Source organism: Ixodes scapularis, unplaced genomic scaffold (assembly GCF_016920785.2).
Source record: "Ixodes scapularis isolate PalLabHiFi unplaced genomic scaffold, ASM1692078v2 PGA_scaffold2__306_contigs__length_199485367, whole genome shotgun sequence".
NCBI lineage: Eukaryota > Metazoa > Arthropoda > Arachnida > Ixodida > Ixodidae > Ixodes > Ixodes scapularis.
Genome location: NW_024609857.1, coordinates 199224661 through 199251930, shown reverse-complemented (window position 1 = coordinate 199251930; position 27270 = coordinate 199224661). Strand labels below are relative to the sequence as shown.

At 45.5% G+C, this 27270-nt stretch overlaps 1 protein-coding gene across 1 annotated transcript in view; it reads right to left on the bottom strand.

Annotated features, from left to right (window-relative positions):
* LOC8032723 (protein 5NUC) overlaps window positions 1-25663 on the bottom strand; it is a 130088-nt gene extending 104425 nt beyond the window's left edge. Inside the window, exon 1 of the mRNA XM_029976679.4 lies at window positions 25424-25663. Coding sequence (XP_029832539.3) covers window positions 25424-25627 — 204 coding nt within the window. The 5' untranslated portion in view covers window positions 25628-25663. The remainder of the gene's footprint in view (window positions 1-25423) is intronic.
* Window positions 25664-27270: the final 1607 nt, after the last annotated feature.

The window sequence follows — 27270 nt, the reverse complement described above, 5'->3', positions numbered from 1 at the left end:
AAATTATGGCAGCGGCATGGCCGTCGGCGGCCTATAACTGTTGTGCGTTGGGTCAGCCCGTCGCTGTAGTAACTGCAGCTTTTGCATGAATAGGTAGCGGGTTTTGGAATGCGGCGGTAAATGCTGTAGACACTTCGACGCTGCGGAAACTGTTTATGCAGAGCAAATATAGTTTATTAGCTCGTCCATTTCCAAGACTGGCCGGTTAGATTATTTGGCATTTCGGTATCGCGCTCGTTGCGCGGAAGTTGAGAGGTGCGCGTGTGGGATACTTACATTGTTCGACCCTGCCTGTCCTCACAGTCGCAAGAAGACTTTTCAGTCATGCGGCGTGTTGACTTGGCTGGGGGCGAGCTTTGTGCGTAACCTACTGCGTTTGTATGTGGACACGTTGCTCGATTCGAGAACGTTAAAGAGTCGCGAGACGCGTTGACGGCGTACCTTTATTGCTCGATCCCGGCCGGCCTTGACATCAGCTGGAAGACTTTTTAGTTATGCGGTGGCGGGGTTTGGCCGGGGGAGAACTCTAACGTGCGTCGATGCGCTTGTCGCGGTTGTCGAGCCCGTGCGGGGTTCGGTGCGGACCGCCGTTACGCGCTCGTCGCTCCTGTTGGGTGGTCACCTCCGAGCGGTGAAGCGGTAACGTCTGGTACATGCCCAGACGTTACGGACATAGCCGTGTAAATAGGCTGTCCAATGAGATCTGCTGTTCGCACGATCCAGGTACTGTTTGTTCCCTTTGTACTGGTGTAAGAGGCCGGTACCACGGAACAACGGCCTCTCAGTAAGGTGATTACACCTTCTGATGAAGGCGTGCTGCGTTGCTTGGCTGTAGCGTGTTTGTAGCTCGGGTAGAATGAACGCCGAGTGCATGAGTGCCCGTCATGGGTTGTTGGCAGCGTGTTCCTTCCGAGTCGCACCTCGCGAACGGGACAGGATTTGTGCTGTTTCTGTTTTACGGAAGGTTATTGTTAGTTTTTGAGGTTTTGTGCGTTATTCGCGAGTGTGTTGGATATTAATACTGTTGTCAGAGGTGTGCGGTTCTGACGCTCTGGTAGATTGCTTACTGTTTTAAAAGAATGCGGTTGAGTTTAATAGGAGCAAATGTTGTATAGTGGGCGTATGTACGATTTGAGTATACAATGAGTGCTCATACTTTTTAGTTAAGGAATGGTTTTCCTCTCATGTACCTCTTGAACGTGTAGCTTGACGTTCTTGATGATTGCCTGCCCGTTAGTATTGAAATGAAAAGTTTTGTTTTTATTTCGTGGCATGTCCAACGATCGAAAGATTTTGGTTTCGTCTCGCTGTCTGATATAGCGTGCCGCTATTCGTTTTTGCGCATTTCGCTGTCTGTTACATTAGGGACGGAAGCGAACTTTAAGTGCCGGCGTGTTGTGTGTGCCTGAGTGCCCGTCCGTGTTGTGAGCTGTGGTGCTCCGGACCAGTTCGTGGACCGTGCTCCGTCGGTCACGAGCTTCCCAGTGAATCAACGTTCACCGCTGACCTGCTTGGTTTGATGCCATCATCATCATCGAGGGTGCTCGTCGTCATCGGTGACACTCAGCTGAACGAGCTCCCTGCCAAGGGTCCTGGGGACCACGCAACCTCAGGCCCCCCGGGGTCCGAGCCTTGAGGGAGGGGAGGTGTGGGGACCCTCTCCCTGGCTCCTCCGCTCTCCGTGACCTTGCCGCTCCCTGCCGCCGTACTGTCGGGCGCTCCTTCGTTCCCCGTGACCTTCCCGTTTCCCGTCGCCGTCCTGTCGCGGAACGTCCGAGCTCTCCGGGAGGAACGGGGCAAGCGCCCCCTCACCCAGCGCTGACGTCGGAGGGTCGGCTCGCAGCAAGGTTCCCGATTGGACGGTCGGCGGGACAAGGACTTGGGAAAGTCTTAAAAGACGAACGGAGACAAAGGAAGAGGGCTTGGGGCTGCCGACTTCACAAGGGACGGGTCATGGAGGCGAGCTCGGACGGCGCTGGACGCTGGCGCAGGGAGTGCGGGCACTACGTCGAGTGGCGGACTCGACAAACGGACCGGACAACGACCCTGGACGACGACGTCCCCATGACGCGGTGTGGACGACCACCGCTGGGACTCGGAGAAGCTGCACGGGCAGCTGACTCTCCCCCGGCCTCGCTGATGACCGTCCCCCGATCCCGAAAGCCCCCCAAGGTGATGAGTGAGTGAATAAACCCTTTGCCGAGAGCGAAGCATTGAAGTGTCATATTCATCCGGAGACAGGGTTTGTGGGAATCGGAGCTGGAAGATGCCCGCAAGGGGTACGGAAACATAAATTGAAATATTCAGATTTCGTTCGGAAATGAGTCAAGCATGACGGATAATAACCGTAAATGATAATCGCGCGTTTGTATTTCGAACGATTGGCCATATTTTTCGTTTCAAACGGTGCACTCGAGCAAGCGCTCGAAGAGAAGCGAACGGAGAGCGCGATGCGTCATGGGATATCCGGCGCAAACAAAAACAGAAAGAAAAGATTTCCCGCGTTCGTGGAGTAGCAAAGCAGGCGGGGTTATGAGCTTTGCCCCTGGTGGCGTTGTCAGCGTTGTGGTGGTGTTAATAGCGTCAGCGCATTACAACCGAGCTGTTCGAAGTACCCGTGGGGTGACGAGCGTGTGACTGGTCCATGGAGCACGTAGCTTCCACAACACTGTCAGCTTAGGGCTGAACGGGGTGGGGAAAGCGACTTTTGCTCGAGTTTTGAGGGACGAGCTAATCTTCTAGGGGGAGAATGGTTGTGTCCGGTTGCACGAACGAGGGTCCGAGAACGAGAGGAGTCTCCCTTTCCGTCTTCTTGGACCGTTTGGTACAATACGCGATTTGTGAGCTCAGGAGAAAAGCTAAGAAGGAAAACGTTGAAATGCCAAAGAGCGGCGCTGCTCCGAAGGAATCTGCTACGTCACGACTACGTAGCAGATTCCACAACGCTGCTAGACTACCTCCCGAATAGGCTCCGCATGCATCCACCAGGTGCACATTGAAAGTCGTTTATTTAGCTTTAAAATTAGTTTTCCTGTGCTTTTCAACGGAAGACTGGTGTTTTTGAGTTTAGGGTGCGACATGCAACACATTAAAATTAGAAAATGAGCGCTGAAATTTCGTTTCCCTACCCCTTTAAGGTACATTTTATTTCTATGGCTGTATAGAAAGCCCTAAGCATGCCTAGTATAGACAGAGCAATATCACTATGACCTGCTGAGTAGCCGCTCCGGCACCTTCACGTAAACGTTGTAAAAAAAAAAAAAAATGTTCACACATTTCACGTGATTGCGGCTCAAATAGGAAACATACAACCAAAATATTACATTTCTAGAATGTTTTTTCTCTTGCAGTCGACCAATGTCTAAAATAATATAAAAAACAAAATGTTACAAATATGGGTTTTTTGAGAAAATCGATTTCAAACTTTCAACATTTGTTAACTTTTACAACGTTTTCGTGAAGGTGGCGGAGCGGCTAGTCAACAGATCATAATGATATTATTATACCTATAATGGGCTTGCTTTAGGCTTTCTGTAGAGCCAAAGAAAGAAAATTTACCTTAAGTACCTACAAAGTAATGACCTGTCAAAGGTGACCAAAAAGCGACCGACGAGTTAGACATTTGTTTTCGCAAACAATAAAATTCCTAAAAATATTCGAATACCTGAAGGTAGCTTTATAGTACCTATTAAATGAGGGGAAAAGTTAAAAGGGTGTAGGAAAAACACTAGCGCCAGCAGAGGGTGTCAAACACGCGACCTGCGACGGCAGGCAAAAACACTAGTTTCTGCCACTGCGGCTTCGTAACTCGGGAACCAAAAATCTGGGGAACATGCGGTTTGCGCCCTCCTTCATTTGAGAAATTCCCCCAAAACATATATTTGTTTCGTCAAAATTAAAAAAATTAGATCATTTTAGCCTGCCCGATTTGATATGAAACCACCCATATGTATTTGCAAGATACCTAAATACTACCAAAAGTATTTGAAATACAGTATGTTGAGTGAATCATCTAACATAGGCACACGTCTGCGCTTAACAAGGAAGTTTGACAACCCATCTGCACTCCTGGCATTCTCTTGTTAGTTTAGTCGCCCCCAGTTCGAATATGAGTCAGTTGGGTGGAAAGGCATCTGCAAAACTAACTCGTTAAGAATAGAGCGTGGGTAAAAAAAATGAATCTCCATTTTCAATTATCAATATTTTAATGAGAATGAGCATCGCCTGAACCATGAGGCTGTGCTGGGACGCGCGAACTTACCTGACATCAACGTCGGAAGAAGCAGACTTGTTGTTCCGTTTTAAAACTGTGTGTGGTTTGATTGATTTTTCAGGTCTCTTTTAGGAAGTGTGTATTAGAGCATTACGCGTGTCTACACGGCTCAAATCGAGATTTTACGCTGCTAGAATCTTTGTCATCTCAACCCAATATATAATCTATTAGAGTGTTACAACGTTTATACCGAATAACTGGATATTTTGAACTCCCGCCGTCAGAAGGTTGGTAAACAGATTAAGCTCCTGTTCGTGTCGGCACGGAACTAAGTAACACGAATTATTTAAACGAATAGCCTCACATATTATGCGGCTGCAGTTGGTTCTCTTTGGATTATATGAAGTGTATTTACTTTACGGTGCTGAGGCACTCAAATCAACACTTGAATATTTTCTGTCTTCAAGGCCAGTATACTCAAATGTTTCGGACTTTTGTACTATGTTGTAAATGCCGTAAGTACACTACTCTCGTTTCATTATACGTATTTATTTACTTATATTCATGCCATGCACATCGGACTGCGTTTTCTACTCGGTGTACAATTATGTATGTGTGTATGCACCGTACTTGCTCAAGTAATTGCCGCACTTATGCAGAAGGTCATGCGTCTACTTTCTTGCAAAATACATATACAACGTATCATCCCGCTCTGTCAAAAAACAGAAAAAAAAACAGCGAGTAACAAGGTTAAGACAACGATTATCCGTAAAAATGCCATCTGAGGAAATATCATTTTCGCGTGAAGACTTTATCTCTGTCCCATAAATCGGTGCCATTTCTTTAGCGATCGGTGTGGTTCCCTTTCACATGCTCCGCGGGAAAGCAGACCCTGGAGCTTTGTTTATAAAAAGACTGGCTATTACTCGAGGAAATACGGTACTTTCACTGTAGTCGTTGTGTTTTTTTTTTGTGTGTTTTCAGTTTATACGCGATTTGTAGTGCGTGGAAGTTTCGGTACGCCAGAACCAATGCCGTCTGCTTGTTCCTGGGCAGATAATCAAAAGGATTCTCCATCATTATTATATTATCAAACAAAGCCAACTGATTCGTAGGCGCTCTGCAGAAGCTCGAATTCCTAGAAAAGCTCCTGAAACGTACTCATTCGGTCGTCAAAACTGACTGACACGCTTAGCATTCCCAGGTTTAGCATGTCTGAGTGGCCAGTCTACCAGACACAGGTCCAGAATAGGTGTTAAGAGCACACCAGAGCACGTCGTGGTGCTTGTTCTACAAGTGCTGGAAAATATACGATTATGACGAGACTTTTTACATGCTGCAAGATGCGCGGTAAAGACGCGAACAATTTCGATCCGCGCTGCAAGAGCCAAACAAGTTCTAGTCACGTCGCAAAACAACCACTTGCTCCGGAGGTCAAGGCTCCAACGGCTGCAATCGTCGACTCTCATTAGAAAGCCTCGTCAGAAAGAATTCCACGCACGCTATGCTTCAGCTCTATGGATGCTGACAGATATATTTTTCGCATTCTGTACACGTGCCACTTTTCCTAGGAACTGCAAAAAGAAAATCTCCACAACGGCGTCTCCTCGCTTGAGTGTAACCGTGGAAAGCAACGGGTATGGGTATAATTCTCGCAAACATTTCGTAAACTTCGAACCGTGAGTGATTTCGTAACACGGATATAAATATGTAGGTTTCTTTATATCCTCTTGTCTGGTGAGGAGCTATTCGCGTCCCAGCTCGTCGCTTACCCTCTCGCGCCAGAAGTGGAAAGCGCCGTAGCGATGGTCCCCCGGCTCCCTCTCGGATGCCGTGGCGGTATCGCGCGTTATTATGTTTCGCGAAAAGCCGTCTCTGAGTGGGGAAAATACTATTCATTTTCCCAACGCAGCACTGCAGTGCGTATAGAAAATGAAATCATATTGTTTTACCAGTTTTCCAACGTCAAAGATATGTGCCGCAGTGAACAGATGTGACGAGTAGGTACGGGTCGCATTGATTTTGAAATACACTGACCATTGAATAGACGATGCGTAACAATTTTAATAAAAGGTGCGCTTTGACTCATCTCAGCACTAGGACGAGGCGAACACGTGTATCGTTCTTTTTTCGTATGCATTTTTTTTTCTCTGGATATTTGGTCCGCAACGACCAAGTATCCAAATGCGTCAAATAAAAAAAAAAGAAATAAAAAAAGGCAATTTGCAGCCGGTCATGACTTTGACAGGATGCCAGGGGTGTGATATTGGTGCCACAAGAGCAAGAGCGAGATCTAATTTGCCTTTCACGGAGAGAGCCAAGATTGCGTTCCCAGATGCTTCGTTCGCTCGAAGCGCCATTCGCAGGCGTAAAAAAAAAAAAAAAAATAGACCGGGAAAAAAGTTTATCGTCCGCTACGAAGCGAGCGCTGCGACGGAGTCAGATAGGATGCAGGATGAAATTGTGATCGACTGCTATTTCCCGTTCGGTGCCGTTGACAACTAGCGCTTTGTTTGCAAATCTCAGGTTGTTTTGCTGCCGTACGGAAGCTACGACATCGGCCGATCGACGAAGGATCACCAAGGACAAGCACATCAAAGACCGCAAGACCTCTCTCGCTATTTTTATGTTGGTGAGACATTCTCACCAAAATTGTGTCCATTGTGAACAGGCGAAAAAACCCTCGATGTATAGACCGTTCCATTAGGGTCATAGCAGACAGGGTAATAGAGAGAAAAAAATGCCCGCCCTTTCACCCCTGATGTCGTCTGCACCGCCGAGTGGGCTGTACGTAGCATCCGGCTGGAGTGCAAACTCTGTTTAAAATGGCGTCATTATAAGAATTTCAAGCGCAGATGCGCAGATTTTGGTATGCCAGTTATCGTGTAATACTATGTTAGATAAAAAATACTAACAGGGTCCAATCGCTCTATTACCTGCGTGCTAATAAAACTTAAAAATAGACAAAACTGTGTCATACTGGCCGGTCTCTCCGGCGAAAAGTAAATCCGGTTGCTGTACCTTTTTTACTATACAAAGTTCGTACTGGTGTAGGCCTTTAGCGACCATGAGTGGAAGTCTGAAATAATAAATAAAAACGTGCTCTCCTGCCGCAATACACGCAGTAGTTGAGGATAGTACTGCCGGCTGACTCAACTGCTATTTAAGTAACGGAACAAAGATATGCTAGTTGATCATTTACCGAAATAGAACAACAGAGAGCTATAGGCTGATTTTGGAGTAGCCATAACTATTCTAAGAACGCGAACCACTTCACAACGGCAGCCACGAGCGAGAGTTCGATGTTCCGTACAGCCCGCCGGTACAGCCCAAAGATGGAGAATGGCAACCTCCCGGCTTGTCGTCTGCTAGCGGATTAGGGCGCGTGCCCTCTTCCTCGTTTTACCCCGCCAAACCCACTGAACTTCCCGGATGTATGGAGGGGGCGCTGCTGTCGAACAAAATGGTGCCGCACAGAGAGCGCTAAATTGAATGGTCTATACGGCGTGCAAGTTCATCTTCTGCTTGCGCACCACGAGCGTTTGTTCATCCCCCAAACTTAACAGATCTCACTACGATTTTGTGCAGCGTTGCCCAGAGGCGGGGCATTTTTTCTATAAAATTTGAAAAGAGCGAACCGAGGAAAAAGTAAGAAAACCCAAAGGCTTACTCCTATTAAAACGCAACGAACCAGCCGATCTTCAAACCGCATAGGGCGCCCTATTGTTTGAATACCGGTGGCTTCTTTGTGTTTCCATAGGAGTTAGGCCTTTTTCTTTTTTTACTTTTTCCACAGGTAGGTTCGCTCTTTGCCAAGTTTATAGAAAAAATGGACCACCTCTGGGCAACGCTGCACAAAATCGTAGCGAGATAGGTAAAGAAACCGACTCTTGCGGTCGATTTAAAAATCCTGGCCACTCTTCTAGACAACGGGTATGTTCCTCACAAGTTCCCGGAACAGCTAGAAACCTGATGCGAACACGGAAGTGGGATGTGCTGGTTCTCCACCAGAACGTGCACTGCACGCATGAACGTAAACCTTCATGAGCGCCCGTAAACAACTACAAGCAAAAAAAGAAAAAGAAAAAAACAACAACATCTGGAAATATTTTTTTAATTACAAAAAGGTACATACTACACATACATTTCTTATTTGTGGCAAAAAATATATTAGCAGCGGGATGAAGCGGAAAACGCCGGAGTCCAGACGCTTCGCAACCGTCACTTAGGGGGCTTAGAATGTTTGCACCAAGGAAATGGTACAATACGTTTTTGTACTTCGTTTTTGCCTGGCGGTACGAGTAGTATACCAAAATTTTAACAAAATCGAGACAGTTTTTTTTTCAATAGGGAGACTTTTTTTAAATGTGATTCTCAAAATAATTGTTTTTATCTTTATATCTTTATCGGAAGTTCATATTTTGCAGTAATATATTAGATGCCCTGGTCTATTCTATGTGCATTTTTCAAACAAGTTAATGCCATTCATATTGACGTAGAAGGTCTCAAATTTAGTGTATTTGTTTCAAAGTTTTGAGTTTTTATATACTGTTTTAATTCATAGAGCACTTAATAATTGCATGCAGTTCACTTAAACCTTTGTGCGTTACAGGAAACAGGAACATTTTTGGCGTACTTTGCATGCCTTTCACAGGACCGCAAATTTGGCAACGACTGCAGTCCGCGGTGGGAGCAGGGCAGTCGCGTAATCTTAAAGCATTTTTTATTTTCGTAGTTAAAACGTTCTTTCGTGACAAAAAGTTCAGACTCGTGCGCTTAGTTTGTGTGTACATCACATATATATATTAAAAAAAAACAGATAAAATAAACATGTCGAGTGGACATGCAGGTTCCATCGCTCGTGGAATCACCCTTAGCTCTCTGCGATGATTTTACGCGGACCGAGACACAGGGTTCACTTTTCTCGTGAACGCCGGTACGCCTTTTGATAAGGCTTTGGTGTCTCCCGAGCTTTGAGCCCTCGTGCACGGCAAAAGGCAGTGAGCGCGTCCAGGAAGCTGGGCCTTCGAATGTGACGACACTTCTCTCCTTTCCCGTAGTCGACACCTTGCGGTGCCGGCGCAGGCTCACGACCATCCAAGCAGACGAACTAGCACACCGTATGGCTCGGCATCAAAAAGTCCGTAGAAGGTCCGAAAGACGCGAATTTCAGTTACGACGCGGCAAAGAGATTCGTCGTAGACGAAGTGCGCATGAGGCACGGGAATGGGATCAAGAGCAGAAGCGAAAATGGCGTGAAAATTTTCGGAATTGTGCACAGCCGGTGGCGCTGAAGCCACAACGGCGCCACAATGATAGCGAATTGCCAAAGGGCCGAAATGCTGTCGTTGTGGCGCACCTCGCGCGGTAGCGTCAATGCACTCGGATATTGTACACAGCACCTTCACGCTTTTTTTAAAATGCTCATCTCTCAAAAAATCGAAGAGAACTGCTTTTACCCAGCGCCAATTACAAATGGTTTCTTCCATATATCTGCCCCACTTGATCAATAAACTTTGCCCTCAAGCTTTTTTTTACAATGCTTGAGCAAATACAAGAGACAGTATCTTATCAAAATTTTGCAATAAAGATGGACCCAATCACGAAGTTTTACAACGAATAGCCCAGGATGTTACTCACATCCTCGGTGGTTATCCGGGTGGAAGAACCTAGAACTGCTTCTTAGCGTTGATTTAGAAATCAAATCCGTCAAACTTTGAGGTTCTTGTTCACTGGGATGATTTATGTCAGCCGACGGAAACGTGAAAATTAAAAAAAAGGTATAGAAAACAAACAAACAATACTTTTAGATTTTAAGGAACGACCGATGGAAGCTAATACATTTTTGACCCTGAGGTCTACAAAACGGATACGGCAATTTTCCGCTGAGGGGTCGAGAACAGAACTCGCATTTGCGCTAGGCATTATTCGTGTAGCATAATTGATGTAGACTCTAAACACTTTCGCCGCATGTTAACATATTTTTGTTTTATTTATTTATTTTATTGCAATCAAGCACAGTCACATTTGATCAAAGTTTTCTTGCTTGCTAAAAAGCCCAGAAATTAAATAAGAAGTGTATCTGTCGTTCTTGTTCAAATTCCCGACTCGCGCATATATTTATTATTTAAATCAAGAACATAAAGCAAGCTTTATTACAACAAAATATTCTCTCAATTTAGGGCATATATCTAATATTCAGAGAAACAAATTAGCATGTGATATCTGCGGGCTATGAACTTTTTTAGGCACGCTATACGGCAATCTCATTTGTTCGACAAAATAAACTTCAAGAGTCAGGTGGCTTGAAACCTTCTAATAAAATAGTGATTCGTGATCTCGAAGTGTATTTGAATCATTCTTATTTTTTTTCGCCTTAGCTGCCACGTCACTAATACTGCCTGCCCTGCCGTTAGAGTGTTGGAACTAATCATTCGTATACCTCGAAACTTTGTAAAGGTTGCATGCATACCTGATTTATTATCAACACTTCTCAAATCTACACTAGAGTTTGCTTCAGTTGCATGGAATTCACTCAGCGTATTGTCACGTTACCGAGAGACTGGCCGGGAAGACTTGGAGCCAAGAGTGACTCATAGTATATGCGGCTGGTCGCTTTCCGGAAGTTTGTAGCGCTCTGAAAAGTAGGTGCCTATTCGTTTGGTCAAAATCGGGCGCACTATATTGAGCGGGTTTGTTGAGAGCGCTCTTAAATGTTCGGATCGCGCCGTCCTCTGACTCGTAGCGCTGTAAGGCGCCCTGACTTCAAAGTGGGAGCGGCGGGAGAGCGTGCCAAAGGACTGATCACGTGACTCCAGCCGCCTCCGCTGTTGGTTAAAAGAGAAAGAAGCCGATACGGCCGAGAGGCTAAACGTCGGGTGCCGCCGCATTTAAATAGCGCACCAATTTCGCTGTGCAGTGAGTACAGGAGGTGTTCCGTGTTTGACGGAGGACTTTCGCATTGAAAACAAGTGCGCGCATTGAAGCCTGGCATTTCTTGAGTGGACATGCGGTGGTGGCGCTGGTGGTGAGACATGAAAGGGTGCTGAATGAACGGTTGAGTTATATTGGATAAACCCTTCGTATGGGGCAGTAGCTTGCGCTATGGCAGTGGAGCGTTTGGGGAAGTTGCCCTCGGTATCCGGTTCCTTATCGGCGGTGTGGTCCCTCAGAAATGTTGCCAAGCATTCGACTGGCGCGCCGTTCCTCTAGCTCGGATCTGGAGACGCTCCCGGATCTCATAGATTCGATTCAGAGAATTGGAGTGCTGGAAAACCACCAGCCGATTATACTATTAGAACACTGCCCTGAAGGCGTTCGCATCCCAAACTGTGTTCCTTATACATGACGATTGAAACCTGATACTCTGGTTTGAAAAGTGTGAATTCGTGAAGGAGGAAGAAAAAGGGGCAGACAACGCGTCTGTCTATTTTTTTTCCTCCTCCATGAGTTTCAGTTTTTCAAACCATAATCTCAGGTTTCAATCGATCTGTATAACTTACACCAGCTAGCCTGCTCTTTAACCGTTTTACTCTGTTCCGTGTACACGCGCGTTCTCTAAAGAGTGCTTCCTTATACGACAGCTCCCTTTTTTTATAGCACCATTGTTCGTAGAGGCTTGATGGGCGCTATACCTTGACGCTCCGCATTATTTTTACGGAGGTTTCGGTGCGGTGTTGCCCGGAAGCCCGGATGTCCACATCCGAAGTTGCGCGCATGATGGTGTACCATTCCTTGAGAAGCAGCACCCGAATGTATTCGGTGGCGTTAATTGAAGTCCGAGGGTTCTCTAGTTTTTCGTTTGCTATACTGCTGCCGATACCCGAGGACGTGATGCAACCGAGGCTTCCGTGTGTTTGGCGCAGTCGGAACTGAAGCGTATTCCAAGGGTCCCGCTAACGCATTTCTGAAGAATCCACCAATGGATCGTTTTGTATTTTTTTAGAGCAACTCCTTCGCGTCAGGTAATTGTGTACACAGCAAGGTGAATCAACTCAGAACTGTAAACCTGACCACAGTGTTTTGATAAGCCCGTTGATCGTTCAGTTCACGTAGAGGGTCTAGTTGATACCTCGCTAGTTGCTCGAGCATTCATTCGAACGACACACGCAAATTCTCGACACGAAACGCTTGCTGCCCGACTAACGAGGCAGTAATGCATTTTGCAAAAAGTACTCGCAACTTGAAACGACTTGGGTACCGCGGGGCAGGAATGACTCTATCTAGTTCATAGATGATCGACCTCAAAATAAAGATACTTCCTATAACTTTCCTGGTAAGAAATTGTGGACTCCAATGTCTCTTGTGTCGAATTACTTACGTGACGCATACGGAATTAAAATTACTGACGTGCAGAGACCTAACCCCGTATTATTATTCTATGCATGGCATATGTCGCTACATATCGGTAGGCGCCAGTCCGCTTCCTAAATGTCGGGAAAGCTGCGAATACATTGCGCTCGATGCCCAATCACCGAATCACTTCTGGAAGCACTAGCGCACGTGCATTCGGGTTTTTTAAAAAGCTCACATATAATTTGGACATTGAATCATAGGAATCATCAGAGCTAGAAGAGTAGCTAAGCTTTGGAAGAAGATGCAGGGGTGGCTCACCTTCCGTCCTTGCAGTGTGTTTAGAAAAGAAAAAGCCTTGCAGAACTGCGCCAAACGCTAATGTATACCACCATGCACTCGTGTTCGAAAAAAAGAAACGTTCCTGTTCTGAATCTAGAACCGACATGACAGAGTTAACGTTGTGAGTGGGTGTAGAGTTATATGATTGTTTACTCGAAAAACCTTGTGAAGTGCTGGAAGTACCATACAGCGATTGCTGAACATCGGAGCTGTTTTGTAAACATAAGGTTGCTCTCCGGTTTACAGTTATCTTAAAATAAATATATTATAAATTTAAAATACGCAAAGTGTAATTTTTTTTTATTTAGAGAGGGTTTTTAAAATAAAAAGCTGTGAAAGCTACACAATCTGATCAATGCGAGTGAGCTATACGACTAGGGAGACATAACAGGGTGGTTAATCGCCACAATTAGTTCAATAACTACCTAAACTGTGTTTATTAACTTTTCCACTATTAAAAATAAATATATGGTTCCAAGTAGAAATTTACTGGGCGTTATCAATAGCGGCGAAATGAGTAAATATTAAACGAAAAAACTTGAAGCACATGGCGAGCACGGGGATGTCTTGAGCATGTTGCCTCAGCGGTAACTTCATCTCACCAACGCACTACCCATGCGCTATAAATATTTGTACAATTTATTGATCTAATTGCTTACCATGATGCTAAGGCAGTTTGAAATCGGAACCACTTGTTTATTTCCGCTAATTAAGGAGAAAATTCACTAATTTTAGGTAAATATTTGACTTATCGTGGCGATTACGCCCAAATTTATGTCCGCCTGGCCATATAACCTACCTGCACCGACAGCAGGAGCATATATCGTTCGCTGCTTTTTTTTTTTTGAGCATTATGTAAAGCCTAAAAAATATCCCGCATGTTAAACTTACATTTATTTTTAGTGCTGAATGCCTGGGCTCGTGCTTTGCTGCGTCGTTCTGTGACTTCGAATGTCTCAAATAGTCTAAAAAAATCCCCCGATATTTCATTTTACAAGTAACAGCAACCAATACGAATGACGAAGCACTCAAACGGCGCCATTCAGTTCAAAATTCTGCTGTGTGCCGCTATTCGCTTCTGAAGCCTGCCCCGTCACGCAGTCGGCGCTTCAAAAATGTCACTACTTGTAAGTAGAGCCGTTTGCACAAAGAGAGTTTGGCGGATGGGCGGAGCTTGCACCGCGCTAAATCTTGCAAGAAGCCGATCTCGCGATAGCGCAAGATGGAGGTTCTTTTTCGTTTTGCCACACCCATTTGAGCGAGGCCACTCAAATTCGCGGTTACACGTAGTGTTATGAAAATATTTCTCGTTCATCTATATTCTGCTACGCCTTTAACCCGAGCAGCACAGGTTTGGCCAATCATTGGCCGATGGCCGGCAATGGTCCTTTGGCCAGTGGCCAGACAGTGACCAGCCATTGGCCGATGACTAGCCTTTCTCTGGCCATTGGCCAATATCCACTGGCCATCAGGAATCGGCCATGCATTAGCCGATGAATGGCCACTCTTTGGCCATTGGCTCAAAGGCCATCGGCAGCCATTGACCAAATTCTGCGCTGCTGGAAGGGATCACTCCAGTCAAAGATCGTACACATTTTATCGATTGCTCATTTACAGCTTCACCAGATGCCTATTGAAGCTGACGAACTTCCGGCAGTATGACAACAAAATCTTGTTATACCACCTTGCCAGACAATAAATGATTCTAGCTCAACCCCTCAAATGAGTGGATGTTAATTAAATGCAGCCACCCGTTGAATCGCGCTGCGACTCGCGCCATAGAGTAGCATGTTTTCCAATTTTTTCATGTCTTTGGTAAATGACTATTATATTACAAGAAACAAAAACCCCAGGGGGGCTCTTAGACTACAATATTCTTAGATGAGAGGAGCCCTTCGTGATTACTGCAAGGAAGATCCGTCTATACTGGAAGAGTGAAAAAAATCTTAACAGGTGCCGTTTTTAAATGTGCATAAAAAGAAAAGGAACACTCGGGAAGCGATTATAAAAAGACACTTGGAGTGCACAAGTAGAAACTTAAAAAAAAACAAAAAAAAACACGTTATTATTTGTAAGGAATTTCTAATTCTAAATTGGTCGAGGGAAAAAGTAATGTTTTAAAACGTGTCTAAATCTGTATAACTTGATCTTGCGTAAATGAGCCTTGACGGTACAGAGTGAAAGGGTGACATGTTTTTCAGCGTTGATTTTGAATTTGTAACGGAAGAAGGAATACAGATATGTTAATAGATCAATACATTTTTTCTAGAACTGTGGGTCACGGCCCCAAGAAGAGTCGCGACATGTACAACTGCAAGCGGCTCGGAAACCTGAAAAGGCAAACTCGACTTCTCTTCGGCGGCGTCGATGGAAACAATTGTACACGTCGCAGCTGAACATCGAGCCCGAAAAGTGAAAAAAAACTAGCGTGGAAAGTAACCAGTTAGTCTTTGATAAATTTTCAATTACTTTTGGGATGTAGTTATTGATAACTGCAATAACTTGCACTTTTTTAATTAATTGTTTTTAATTGTAAGCGGTTAATTTGTTTTTAGTAGCGCCTACGAGGCTGCGCGTAGTGCATTAACGCGTGCTCTGATTGGCGGCCGAAACGTCAGCGCCCCCTTACCCTCCTTCGAGTTGTATTTTTACAAAATTAACAGCGAGGAGAGGGAGCGCAGCCTTTATGCAGACTCTTATCTTTGCCGCGCCAAGGTTCTGAGTTCTGACCGTCAGTCCGGGAGGGGACGGGGGACGCATCGGAGAACGCGTTGGCTTCTTGTAGAGGTAGGCGTTGTCTGCAGGGCTGCGTTAAGTGAGACTTTGTTCGCGTTGATGTGCTAGTATTAGGCATTTTGGTCGGATGGCCGTGATTGTAGTTTAACCGAGAATCCCGTGCGTTCGAAAAATAAGCGAGGGTCGCGAAACTCATCTCCGCGGCCGCGTCTGACAAGAGAGAGTTTTGTACACGTCTGGCCTAGCAGCCGAGGTGCTGGACTAACTTTTTTGCGGCTTCGCAAGTGGCCACACTCAGCACTGGTGCTTCTTGATGCTGCCCTTTTCGCAGCAGCAGTCCGAGTCCAAGTGAATGTTCAGCACGTAAGCACCCGGTTACATCTGCAAAGGCAGTCAGCGCATTGCCGATGAAGCAGCGCTGAATTTGTCCTGAGGAAACGGCGTGGGGCGAGGACGAGGAAGAGGCAATCCGGCTGACCCGGATCGTAGGCCCGGGGTCGGAGTTAGTCGCAAGTCCAACTGCCTACAGACTGCCAAGTCCTCCAGCCTTTTTGGCACTTGTTTTCGGGAGACCCTGGCAGACGTCCATTTCGAGAATCGGGGCAGCGGGATGGGTTGTACAACTTTACCGCGCTTCGTCTCAAGCGCTGTCGAGTGTAATTCAAAGGGTTGATTTCTGCTTGTGCTATGCGGCGCATACATTCGTGTTTGCTGCTTTATGGTAAGTACCCCGTCAAGTTGTATTCACGTGTCACGTTCGTTCGTGCGTTCCGTCATCGAAATCCGTGCGATGTGTCGCGTCTCGAGGCCACCTTTCGAAATAGTATTGGTTTCTTAGTTTTGCATACTGGTTGCAATGGTCGTTACAAATAAAGTTTTCCTTGCGCTATTTTGGCCTTGCTCGTTTCTAAGAGGCATCTTTGACATTCGCGATATTATCAGAAGTGGATAGTTGCAATGGGTAGACAAACAAATTAATTATGTCCAGTATTAAAATGAACCCCTAGGCTCGTTTCCCCTCTAGCAGTTTTCCATACGTGTGTTTATTGTTTTATCGCTTCACCTAATAATGTTTCTTGATTGGTCAAACTATAATGAAATGCATGGATTAAAAAAAAACATACGGTGGCATTATGTTCTAGAAATATATCAAGAACTCACGAGGAAACTCCTCAAGAAATCTTAAGAAAGTCTCTAGACTTCTATGTGACTTATCAGTGATAAAAAGGCAAAATATTTTTTTTTTATAAAAAATAGCTTAGACATTTGGTGGTGAATATATTTTAGAGCACATCAAGTACTCATCAGGAAGCTCAACGAGAAATCTAAAGAAAGTCAAATGAGCTCCATGGTATTTGTCAATGACTCTTTTATCAGAAACTCGAGAAAAATGTTCATAAGCGTTTTCTGGGCCCTTCGGTCATGTGGGGAAACCGAATATTGTTAGCACACTACAGCATTGGTTTAAATATACTCCGTTCACCCCTAAGCTGAGTCCTCCTTCGACCAGTCGTACGCCTCTTTTTCGCCACGTCACCAAGCTCCCGCCCATACTCAGGCGCAGAGAGCCGGGTGAGGTGATAAGGAGGAGGCGGCTGATTGGTCCGGTGGGAACCTAGCTCCACCGTAGTCTCAGCTTAAGGGTGAACGGAGTATGTGTCTTATACGGCATATACTTTTCGTTTTCGTATTTGTTAATTTCAAGGCTAGCCTAAAGGCCCTGTCACACTGAGGCAACACAACGGCAACAGCAACACAACACGTTGTCCAACAGTCGGGCAACTTGTTGCTCGCGCTCCGTGTTGTCCGTCAAACCTTTCACATCGCGGTAACAGCAGCACAGCATGGATGACAACGAAAATTTTGCCTCAGTATAACAACCTTCGAAAAAAAACAACAAAAAAAACAAAACAGCAGCAACTTGTGTTGGACGACGTGCGTTGCCCTGATTGCTGGCTGTGGGAATTTCGGGCCGGCAAAACGACAACATAAATAGCTTTGATGGCAGAGCTAGTTCCCTATCAATAACGTCTTACTCAAATAAAGGATCTGAAAACGTTATTTAAAAATAATTAATGCTAGCATGCAGCTAAAATAATGTGATGAATGTTTTTACTGCGTAATTACGGAAAGCGGTTGTCCGAATGGTCACAGCTCCGGTCGTAACGTTCAGACTGGTGTTGAACTGAGAACTGCCGAGATACCAGCTCTTACTGCTAGTCAGATAAGTGGCATGCCTACTCACGCGCTGATGAAGCATAATAAAAATCACCCAGAAAAGCAAACATTGAAAAATCGAAGCATTTAACGACTGCTTTGATAATGATTGTTGATGCTTGGAACTTGGAAACAGCCGCTACCAGACTCCTGATTTCTTTAAAAAAACACCCAGAACGTTTTGGGGAACGAAGCCATCGCATAGCAGGAGGTAGGCAAATAGACAGCGTTGAAATGTATGTATTCCACCGATTGTTATGAAGGCCGATCGTGTCGGTGTCGCAGCTCTTAAGCACTGTCAGTTCAGCTGAACACAACGCTACAAATTACGTTTTTGGGTACTGCCGGTGCTAACTCAATTTTACAGTAGAAATGGAAATTGCATAAAAGAAACCCATACAAAAATGGTCTATAGACGTCAATGGAAAATCCTATGGTGAGCTATCTCCGTATATGGCCCTCTACGGTCAGCCATAGAAACCCTAAAACGCGCTATAGCCGCATACAGAATAATCTATGTCTTCAAAGCTATAGAACCTCGACCATTCAGATTTCTACAGGTGGCTATAGAATAATATGTGCATATGAAGCTATAGGCTCCCGACTATTAAACTGCATTTAAAAAGCTATAAAAAGATGTATGTCCTCAATGCTATAGATCCGCGACTATTCAACGTGCTTTAGCAGGCTATAAAGCGGTTTATGTCCCTAAATATATAGACTTGCGACCATTGAATTTTTTAAGCCGACTGAATAGTGCTTTATGCCACCAAAAACTATAGGCCTCCGAACTTTCAATGTGCTTTAGCCGGCTATAGAGGGATGTGTGTCTAGAACATAGAACACACCATTCTTCAAAATACAATAGCGAGCCGGAATAAGCCTCCAGGGCTTGTGTACCTGGCTCGGCAGGTGACGAAATCATATAGATTACATAACGAAGAAGATTAATTGAAAGCATTGCAACTTACATTTTATAGCACACCCGTTCTCTGATACCTCAATGCATATTAACCCAACCCGAAAAGATACGTACACACCGAACAAACACCTCGGACACACTGCAACCGCAATGTTAAAAAAAAAAAAATGCACTTTTAAATTTAGCTTTGTTCCTCTAAGTTCCGTAACGCATTCCTAAGTTTTTTTCTCGGCGTTATAACTTATAAGGAGCATTGACTCTGGTAGGCGGTTAAATACTTGCGGCACAAAATACACTCTCACACGCTCACCCTACCGAGTTCGAATACGCGGTACCTCGAAACGAAGAGATCGCCTCATTGGACGCTGTTGAAGGTAAGAAACGTTGAAATTGGAGCTTCAGAAATGACGCAGCAGCACGGTTTCCCTAAAAAGCCCATCAAAAGACGACATGTGAAGCTCCTGAAATATATCTGCACTTGAGAGGTCTGGTATGTCAAATGTGACACTTTTCAAAATACTTTTCAACAACGAATTAACTCTTGCGCGCCAGAACAACGCATATTCCATAAAAGTTGCTATGCTGTACCGTAAATAACTATATGCCAAAGCCTCTGCTACCATTTTCCTAACCAAGAGGCAGCAACATTTTAAGATTGTATAGTAAGGACAAAACGCTTCCTAACTTTTTGCACAAATACGTCAAGTGCGTACACTATCGAAGTATATTCCAAGGTATTTTAGAGATTTGACAGATTCGATAGTTTCGCAATGACAAAATCTGCAGCTGTATGCAGCGCTACAGGAAGTGGGAGTTCAACCCGTTTAAAAGCCGATGGCCGGACACCAGATTCTGCAAGGCAGAAGATCCTCCTCACCCTGGAGGAGGAGGAAACAGGCAACGGTGGACAAGGTAGAAGGAGGGAGAGGAGGAAACGGGAGAAAAGGGGAAAGCGCGAACTGGTCTTCGGTCTTAAGTGGATTTTTAAAACAAACCAGTTTTCTCTTTGACGCATTCACATTAATCAGGTTCGAAGTAAACCAGTCCGTTGTACAAGTAATATACTTTTGAAGATGTTGATTGACGATAAAGTAATCTGCATGACATGACACCAACATTGCGTCGTCCTCGTATTGAAATAGTTTACATTGTGAAATAGCACTAGGGAGATCATTTATATAAACATTAAAAAAGTAAAGGAAACAGCACTGAACGTTGCGGTACTCCAGCCGTTAAAAAAGTTCTACTACTCTCGTGGTTTTTAAAAAACCACAATCAGGGAGCGTCTTGAAAAGTAATCTTTTAAGAGTTAAAGAAAAAAAAACGGATTTTGAAAGCCCAGTTTGTATAGTTCGGAGCAAATACTTTTGTGATTTATGCTGTGGAAAGCTTTCGACACGTCCAAGAACACTGCACATCTCGAGCTAGAGACTCGCGACCATCCAATTTGTTTAGCCGGGCGCTTAGGCTGTAGATCCGCGGCCTTCTTTTTTGCACTGCAGAGGCAGGAAGGTGGAAACGTGTCATTCATGCGATCGCTCGGGGCGAGTGTTTTATTGAGCCCGCTTAATGGGGCGTACGTCGGCAAGCAATACACCCGCGATCACAAAAGCGTCCTTAGCTGCCTTTAGGACTATAGCAGTTTTACCGGCTTCCCTTCGCATTGTCTTACCTCGGCGTTGAAGTCATGACAATCCCGTTTTCTTTTTTTGTTTAATTATTTCTTTTTCTTGCAGTGTATTTTGTAAGTATATGTATTTCGTAGCGTTAACGTCTTCTACTTTGTCCGTGTCCCTGCCATGTTTCTACTTTTTTCTACGTGCTGTATATTTTTATATTTAATGTTCCTGCGTATATTTCGTTTTTCTCGACGCGGGCGTCAACAAACATGAAGCCGCTGCTTACGTACGCCTCGGCCGAGGTGAGTTCTACCCGTGTCACGACAATCTACGGCGCTATAAGGTCATCTATTGGACTCGAATGAAGTCTCGAGAGTGCTGCTTCGACTGCCAGTACACATGTCATCAGAGTAGGCAGAGCAACGACGTAGCAGTCGTGACGCGAGAGCCGACTGCGCCTCGATCTGGCCGGCCGCGCTCGCTCTGCGGAAATGCGAGCGTGGGGCTATCGAGAGCTTACTGAAGAGGCTATAGACTCGCCAAATAGACGAATCTATAGCGCGATAGAGTGCCGTGACAACGGCAGAGCTTACCTCGGCAGGGTCGTAAGCAGGGGTGCAATGTCCTTCGACGCCCGCGTCGAGAACGACCAAGTATACACAAAAACGCATGTTAACAGTCGGAAAAAAAAAAATACCCGTCTACAACTCCCTGTAACGCCGAATTAGAGCACAGCTCTTGAGGAGAAGGGGGGGGGGGGGGGGGCGGGGGGGAGGTACGGAGGTACGGAAAGATTTCCCCGCTAAATTTAGCCGGGACAATTTTCCGCTAAATTTAGCGAGGAAGCTTTTCCGCGAGGTTTAGCAGGAAAACATTTTCCGCTAATTTAGCGCGGAATTGTTTCCGCTAAATTTAGCGGGGAAAAGTTTTCCGCTAGATTTAGCAGGGAAAATTTTTTGCTAAATTTAGCGGGGAATATTTTTCGCTAGATTCAGCGGGAAAATTTTTTGCGATAAATCTAGCGAGAAAATTTTTTCGCTGAATTTACCGGGAAAAATTTTAAGCTAAATTTAACGGAGAAATTTACCCATCATGCACAGCACGGTTACGCCGACGCCGCTCAAGCCGGAAATGGGCGCCTAACCTCTGGCCTCATGTTGCTCAGTGCCGACTGCGTCACTTTCCTGGCTGTGTGACCTTTTACCTCCTGTAGGGTGGCCTCTGCCACACTCGTCAAGACCGTTTGAGGGAAGCCCGCTGACAATAGCCCAGTCAATTGGTTGTGGAAGCTGGCCTGCATGCGGCCAGAGGTTGTACCATATGTACACAGAATGGCGCACAACCCCAAGAAGGTTGTGCGAGAGGAGTAGCTTTTCAGCGCCAAAGAAACTCGGCCAACTTTGCCCTTGAATTGCTAAAGAAAGCAGGAACGAGCGAGGCGGTGGCACGAAGCACGCCAGGCCGTACGTCGAGTGCGTCACGGGGGTCGTGTATGAAATCCCCTAACGTGTGGAAAATCTTACATTGGACAAACGGGAAGATGCACGAATGACCGTTTAAGAGAGCACGCGCAAAATTTAAAGGCAAATGACGGAGCACATTTGCCCGCGCACTGTAGGGCCTGCAAATGCGAGCCACGCTTCGGCGATACCAAGATTCTCGTTAGAAGCAGAATTCAAAGGGCACGCGAACTACAAGAGGCATATTTTATCAAGAGGGGACCCCAGTGCGTCAGAGACACGTCAATAGCATTATATAATGCTGAGATTCGTTTTTTCGATAAATATATGGGTAAACGAATTTATGCTCTTGTATCTCGCGCGTGTGTAGCCTCGATGACGATAACTGTATCAGATATATATATATATATATATATATATATATATATATATATATATATATATATATATATATATATATATATATATATATATATATATACGAAGGCAAGACTATTGCCGAAACGTTGAAATAAACCTTCCGTGTTTTTGTTTCTCTGACTTGGGATTTTCAACTTTATATATATATATATGTACTTCCGTCTTTCTTTCTCAATACAGTTGTGAGTAGCGCCCGTGCTTGTCTTCTATCTTGTGTACGGCTTTTAGAGCTTTTAACCATGGTTCAATACAGTCAACACCAACTAGCCCAACAACGAGTTCTTTTATTTGTAGACATCGTGCGCGAAAACTAGTCGCAGTTAGTTTTTAATTTTTAAATTAGAATATGGGTTATACTATGCAAAACACTATGTTCAAACTTGCCTATTTTGGGCCGCTTTTGGGCTGGGCAGCTTCTTTAAAAATCCAAAAGCTGGCTTTCATGAAACTGTCCTGTTCACTCGGTATTGACGACAAGGTAAAGGCTATGCGTGGTTTAGGCCAATTCTGTCCCGGTGCGCGGTTTAGTCTCGAAGCTGGTGATAAGGCAGAACCCAGAACACGGCACCTGCCTGAAGCCCAAGGCCAAACATAGCAACCACTACACTATCAACCTTGGTTACAAGTGAGAAATTATCTCGTTGTGTTGATTGTTGGGATGCCCTTGAAGATGAACCTTTGCGAGGGCACCCCTGTCCTGGCCTTGAAAGACCTGCTGCTTTTCTACTCTTTACTTCTTTTTCTCTCTCTTCCTACGCTGAAAGCGTGGCAGAACGTGCGCAATCGCCGGACCAATCAACCATAGACTTTGACGGCAGAAGCGTGATCACGTGGTTTGACGGATGACGCATTATCCGTTGACAATCCCGGAATGCCTGCTTGCGGACCTAGTTTCGAGCGCGGTGCGGCCTGCGGGGCTGCTGTGAATTTCGCTTCTGTGGTAAATGGTATCTCGTTCGAAATGTCCCACCCGTATGTCGGCAACATGTGATTTCTTCGAAGAAGCCCAAGATATTCTTGCGATGCGTTTAGTGATTTGGTTCGGCAAATGACAGCGTGTGCTACAACGTGTTGAATCTTCATGGATCCCTTCCTTCTCGTTTTTTGCTCAAGTGGTTAATTTGCAGTTCCCGTGTCGACATATATCTCGGACTAAATCTTTCAAGTTCGGTATTTTCAACGTAAGTGCGCGCTCTTCCAGAATACTTGTAGAATTAGTCAGTGTCTATCTCCTGGCAGCCGCGGGAATAATTTCCCAGAAATTCTACCGGCCGTTGCCTGCCGTTACCTGACTGAAACCATGTCCCAACTGCAGAATGAATACTGACCTCCTTATTCTCTCTGCGTTTTTTTTGAAAACACGTTTCATGAACACCTTTCCACGTTTCGTAGACATTTGCGTTTCATCGACATTTGCCACGCGAATTGCACGGAGACATTTCGCCGCGCGAGCATTCCTGAGGCGCGTGCTCACCAACCCAGCCCACCCGTTCGCGCTGCTTTGTGGTCAGTATGCAGCGGCTAGGCGGTTTATGAAACATTGCATGCTGATGAAACGATCTGTTGATGAAATGTCGTTCGATGAACTGATCGCACCGCCAATGAGTGGCGACTGCCGGTAGAATTTCGGAGAAAAACGTCTGCCGGGAGACTGGACACTACCCAGGATTTACCCCGGTTATGTTTGCTTTGCAATCTTCTCAGTTGTATAACAGTTGAGTAGTACCTCTTCCAATATTACAGATTGCTTTGTTTGTACTTGTCTACATAATGGGTTGTGTGTAATAAACTTCTAGGAGATTTAAAAACAATTCCTTGTGTCCGTTTACCTGCCTTTTGAAAACACCTGAGGCAGTGCATATTTTTTATTGAAGGGCTTGTTCAACGTTTTAGATGGGTCTCTTAAGTTCAAAACGTCTTAAATAAGTTTAAGATGCCAGCCTTTTTTCTACCTAAATATAATGTCGGCGTTTTTTTTTTCCAATAACATTTACAGTGACAAAAATAATTTGTTGTGCGTTTCATGCGATTGCGGTAAAAAAAAACCATAGGCAGCTTTAGCACGATGGTAAAGGGAAGCATAGAAGGAGCTATAGAATAAGCTATTGCGGACCACACAGAGAAACGTAGGCGACTAAAGAAACCATAGGAAAAACCATAGGCTGCTATAGCACGCTGTTTAAAAATATCCATAAAGTAAGCCATACTTATCGCTGTAGCATACCATGCAAGAAGCTAAAGAAACCAAAACAAAAGCCATTCTTTCTAGAAATGTGCGTAGAGTAAACCATACAAAGTTCGATAGCTTTCCATTGGAAAAGCTATAGACAGCCATATGGAGACCATAGGTAAAGATATAGACAGCCATAGAAGCGGCTATAGCTAATTGGGCCAATTTTTTATAGCCGACCGTAAAAAAAGATTTTTTTATAGCCGACCATAGACTATTTTTGTATGGGAGAAACCGGGCGAAAGACTTTATACAGTGGCGTAAATCCCGAACATATATATGAACGATCTGACTTTCTTCAGTTATGAGTATCTGCTTTATCAGCGATCGAAGAAGATTTTTATAAAATAAAGTGCAGAAAATTCTCGCCGTGTCAAGGTTTCTAATGAAAGTCACTGGTTGACGTCGTCCCTTAGTAATTTCCAGCCTTTCGAACGCACTAGCGCTTTGTAGAGCACATTTCCAGCGCCGCCACGCTGCACAGGAACGAAGTAAACAATCAAGATGGCGGAGTGTTCCCCGTGTTGTCCACGCCGTCAGCGCGGTGTGACAGGGTGGCCGGACAACAACTCGGCCAACACGGTTGCCGGACGGCAGCAACATGTTGCCCGACCGCTGTTGTTGCCGCAATGTGACAGGATCGCCGGCAACATGATTACTCGTGTTGCCGGATAGAGTTGTCCAACTGTTGCCTTGGAGCGACATGGCCTTAAGAGTTAAGTAACTGACCTGTACCCTTGATCAATGTTCTTAACATGCAGATTTTATGTTATCAACGTACCGGCTGCAATATAATTATATTGGAGCCGGTACGTTGATAACATACGATAAGTTTTCATCGAAGGTTACGCCGAGGTACTTTTATTGGTCTACAAATTTTATGCCGATTTGCAGGCATTAAGCTTTACTTGCAAGCTGTCATATCGCGTCCAGAAAACAAAGAGGGAAAATGAAGGAGCCCTCATATCTCACCAGGTTCTTGTGGCGCGCGATGCCTCCGACGCAGAGTCCCTTCTCGGCGTCGGTCTTGGGGCAGCGGGTGCCGTCGGGTCTGATCTCCTCGAAGCGCCCGTGCACGTCGTTGGTGTGCAGCACCGTCATCGAGAAGTCCGCACCATCGGCGCTGACGACGCCAAGCGCCGCCGCAACCAACAACCAGCACACCGGCGCAGCCATGCTTTCCCAGTTGCAATCTCGATGGGTCGCCGCGTGCTTCAAGCCGGCCGCAACGTCTACGAGCGAACAAACGACGCTTGCGTCGTCGGAGTACGCTGGGAATCCCACGGCCTGCGCTGCCTTCCTGAGCCGACTGGCGAGCGCAGCGAGGGGGGGAGGAACCACGGAGCAGCGACGATGACGTCGCGACGACCGGAACTTAGCTGCCGGCCTCGACCAGTCGCCGGTGTCCGCGGCGAGCGGCCAAGGCAGCGAAGAGCAGTCGGTCAAGCGCCGCCGGCTATCAGCTGGGCACAAGGGCGGCCGCTAATATTGCCACACGCCCATCGCCTAACGGTTATTGTGCTTGCCTCCCACGCGAAAAGCCGAGGTTCCAACTCCTGGCCGCTAATACATATTTTTGTTGTTTCTGTAATGTCTCTTTCTGGTAAATTCGAGAGCCCTGTTGCTTATTCGAGGTTAGAATGTTCTACACGCCGAACTTTTTCGCTGATTGTTACAGAAGCTCACGCGTCTACATAACGGCCTCCCCGTGTCGAGCCGGAGTCAGTCTCGCCCCAGCGCTCAATTCTGCTGTATTGGCGACGCCGTCGCCTGCGACGTTCACCTTCTATTTTGTTTGGTGCACAAGCTGGCCCCATTTAAACGTTTAGTTTCCTTAGTTATTCGCCGCCTCGTCATTTTTCCATTCGTGACATTTTGGTGTAGGTGCGGAGTAACACAGCAGCGTCTCCTCCGGGGCCCGCAGTGCAAGTCCGATTCCAAGGCCGGTGAGAAGACCACTTTACGAGGAAGCTGAAACTCGGGCCAGCGGAAGCACCCAGGGATAGGCTCCTATATTCGGCTTACTTCTGTCAAGGCCTAAGACAAAGAAGACGACGATGACCAACCAGTCGCAAAACGTCGGCCGCTTCTCCCGTCGTATACCTGCTAATAATGCAAAACTATCGATAGTACTATCGATAGTATCGATTGTCGCCAGAAATTTGACTATTGATAGTAAAAAAAACCATCGATAGTACTATCGATAGTCGACTATCGAAAAACTATCGATAGTACTATCAACAGCCAACTATCGAAAAACTATCGATTGCACTATCGATAGTCGACCATCGAAGAAGTTCCGAAAAAGTATCGATAGTACTATCGATAGTCGACTATCGAAAAACTATTGATAGTACTATCGATAGTCGACTATCGTAAACCTATCGATGGTACTGTCGACGGTTTACTATCGATAGTTTTGCGACACTTGTACTTTGCGTCGCTCCCTCTTCTCTGTTTCTCGCTTTATTTTTTCAAATGGGATACCCAACTAGCCCAAGCCCATATCCCAACTTTGGTTCAGCTTGCAGTGATGCCGAAGACGGGAGTTCGGGCAAAGAGAGGAGGAGAGGGGGTCGAGCGGCGGTGCGGCAACTGTGTTCACTCTAGTGGTGCGAAACTATCGATAGTACTATCGATAGTATCGATAGTCGCCAGAAACCTGACTAGCGATAGTAATAAAACTATTGATAAAGTCGCAGAATTATCGATAGTCGACTACCGAAAAACTATCGACAGTACTATCGATAGTTGACTATCGATAGTTCTGCGACACTATCGATAGTTCTGGAAAAACTATTGATAGTATCGATAGTTTT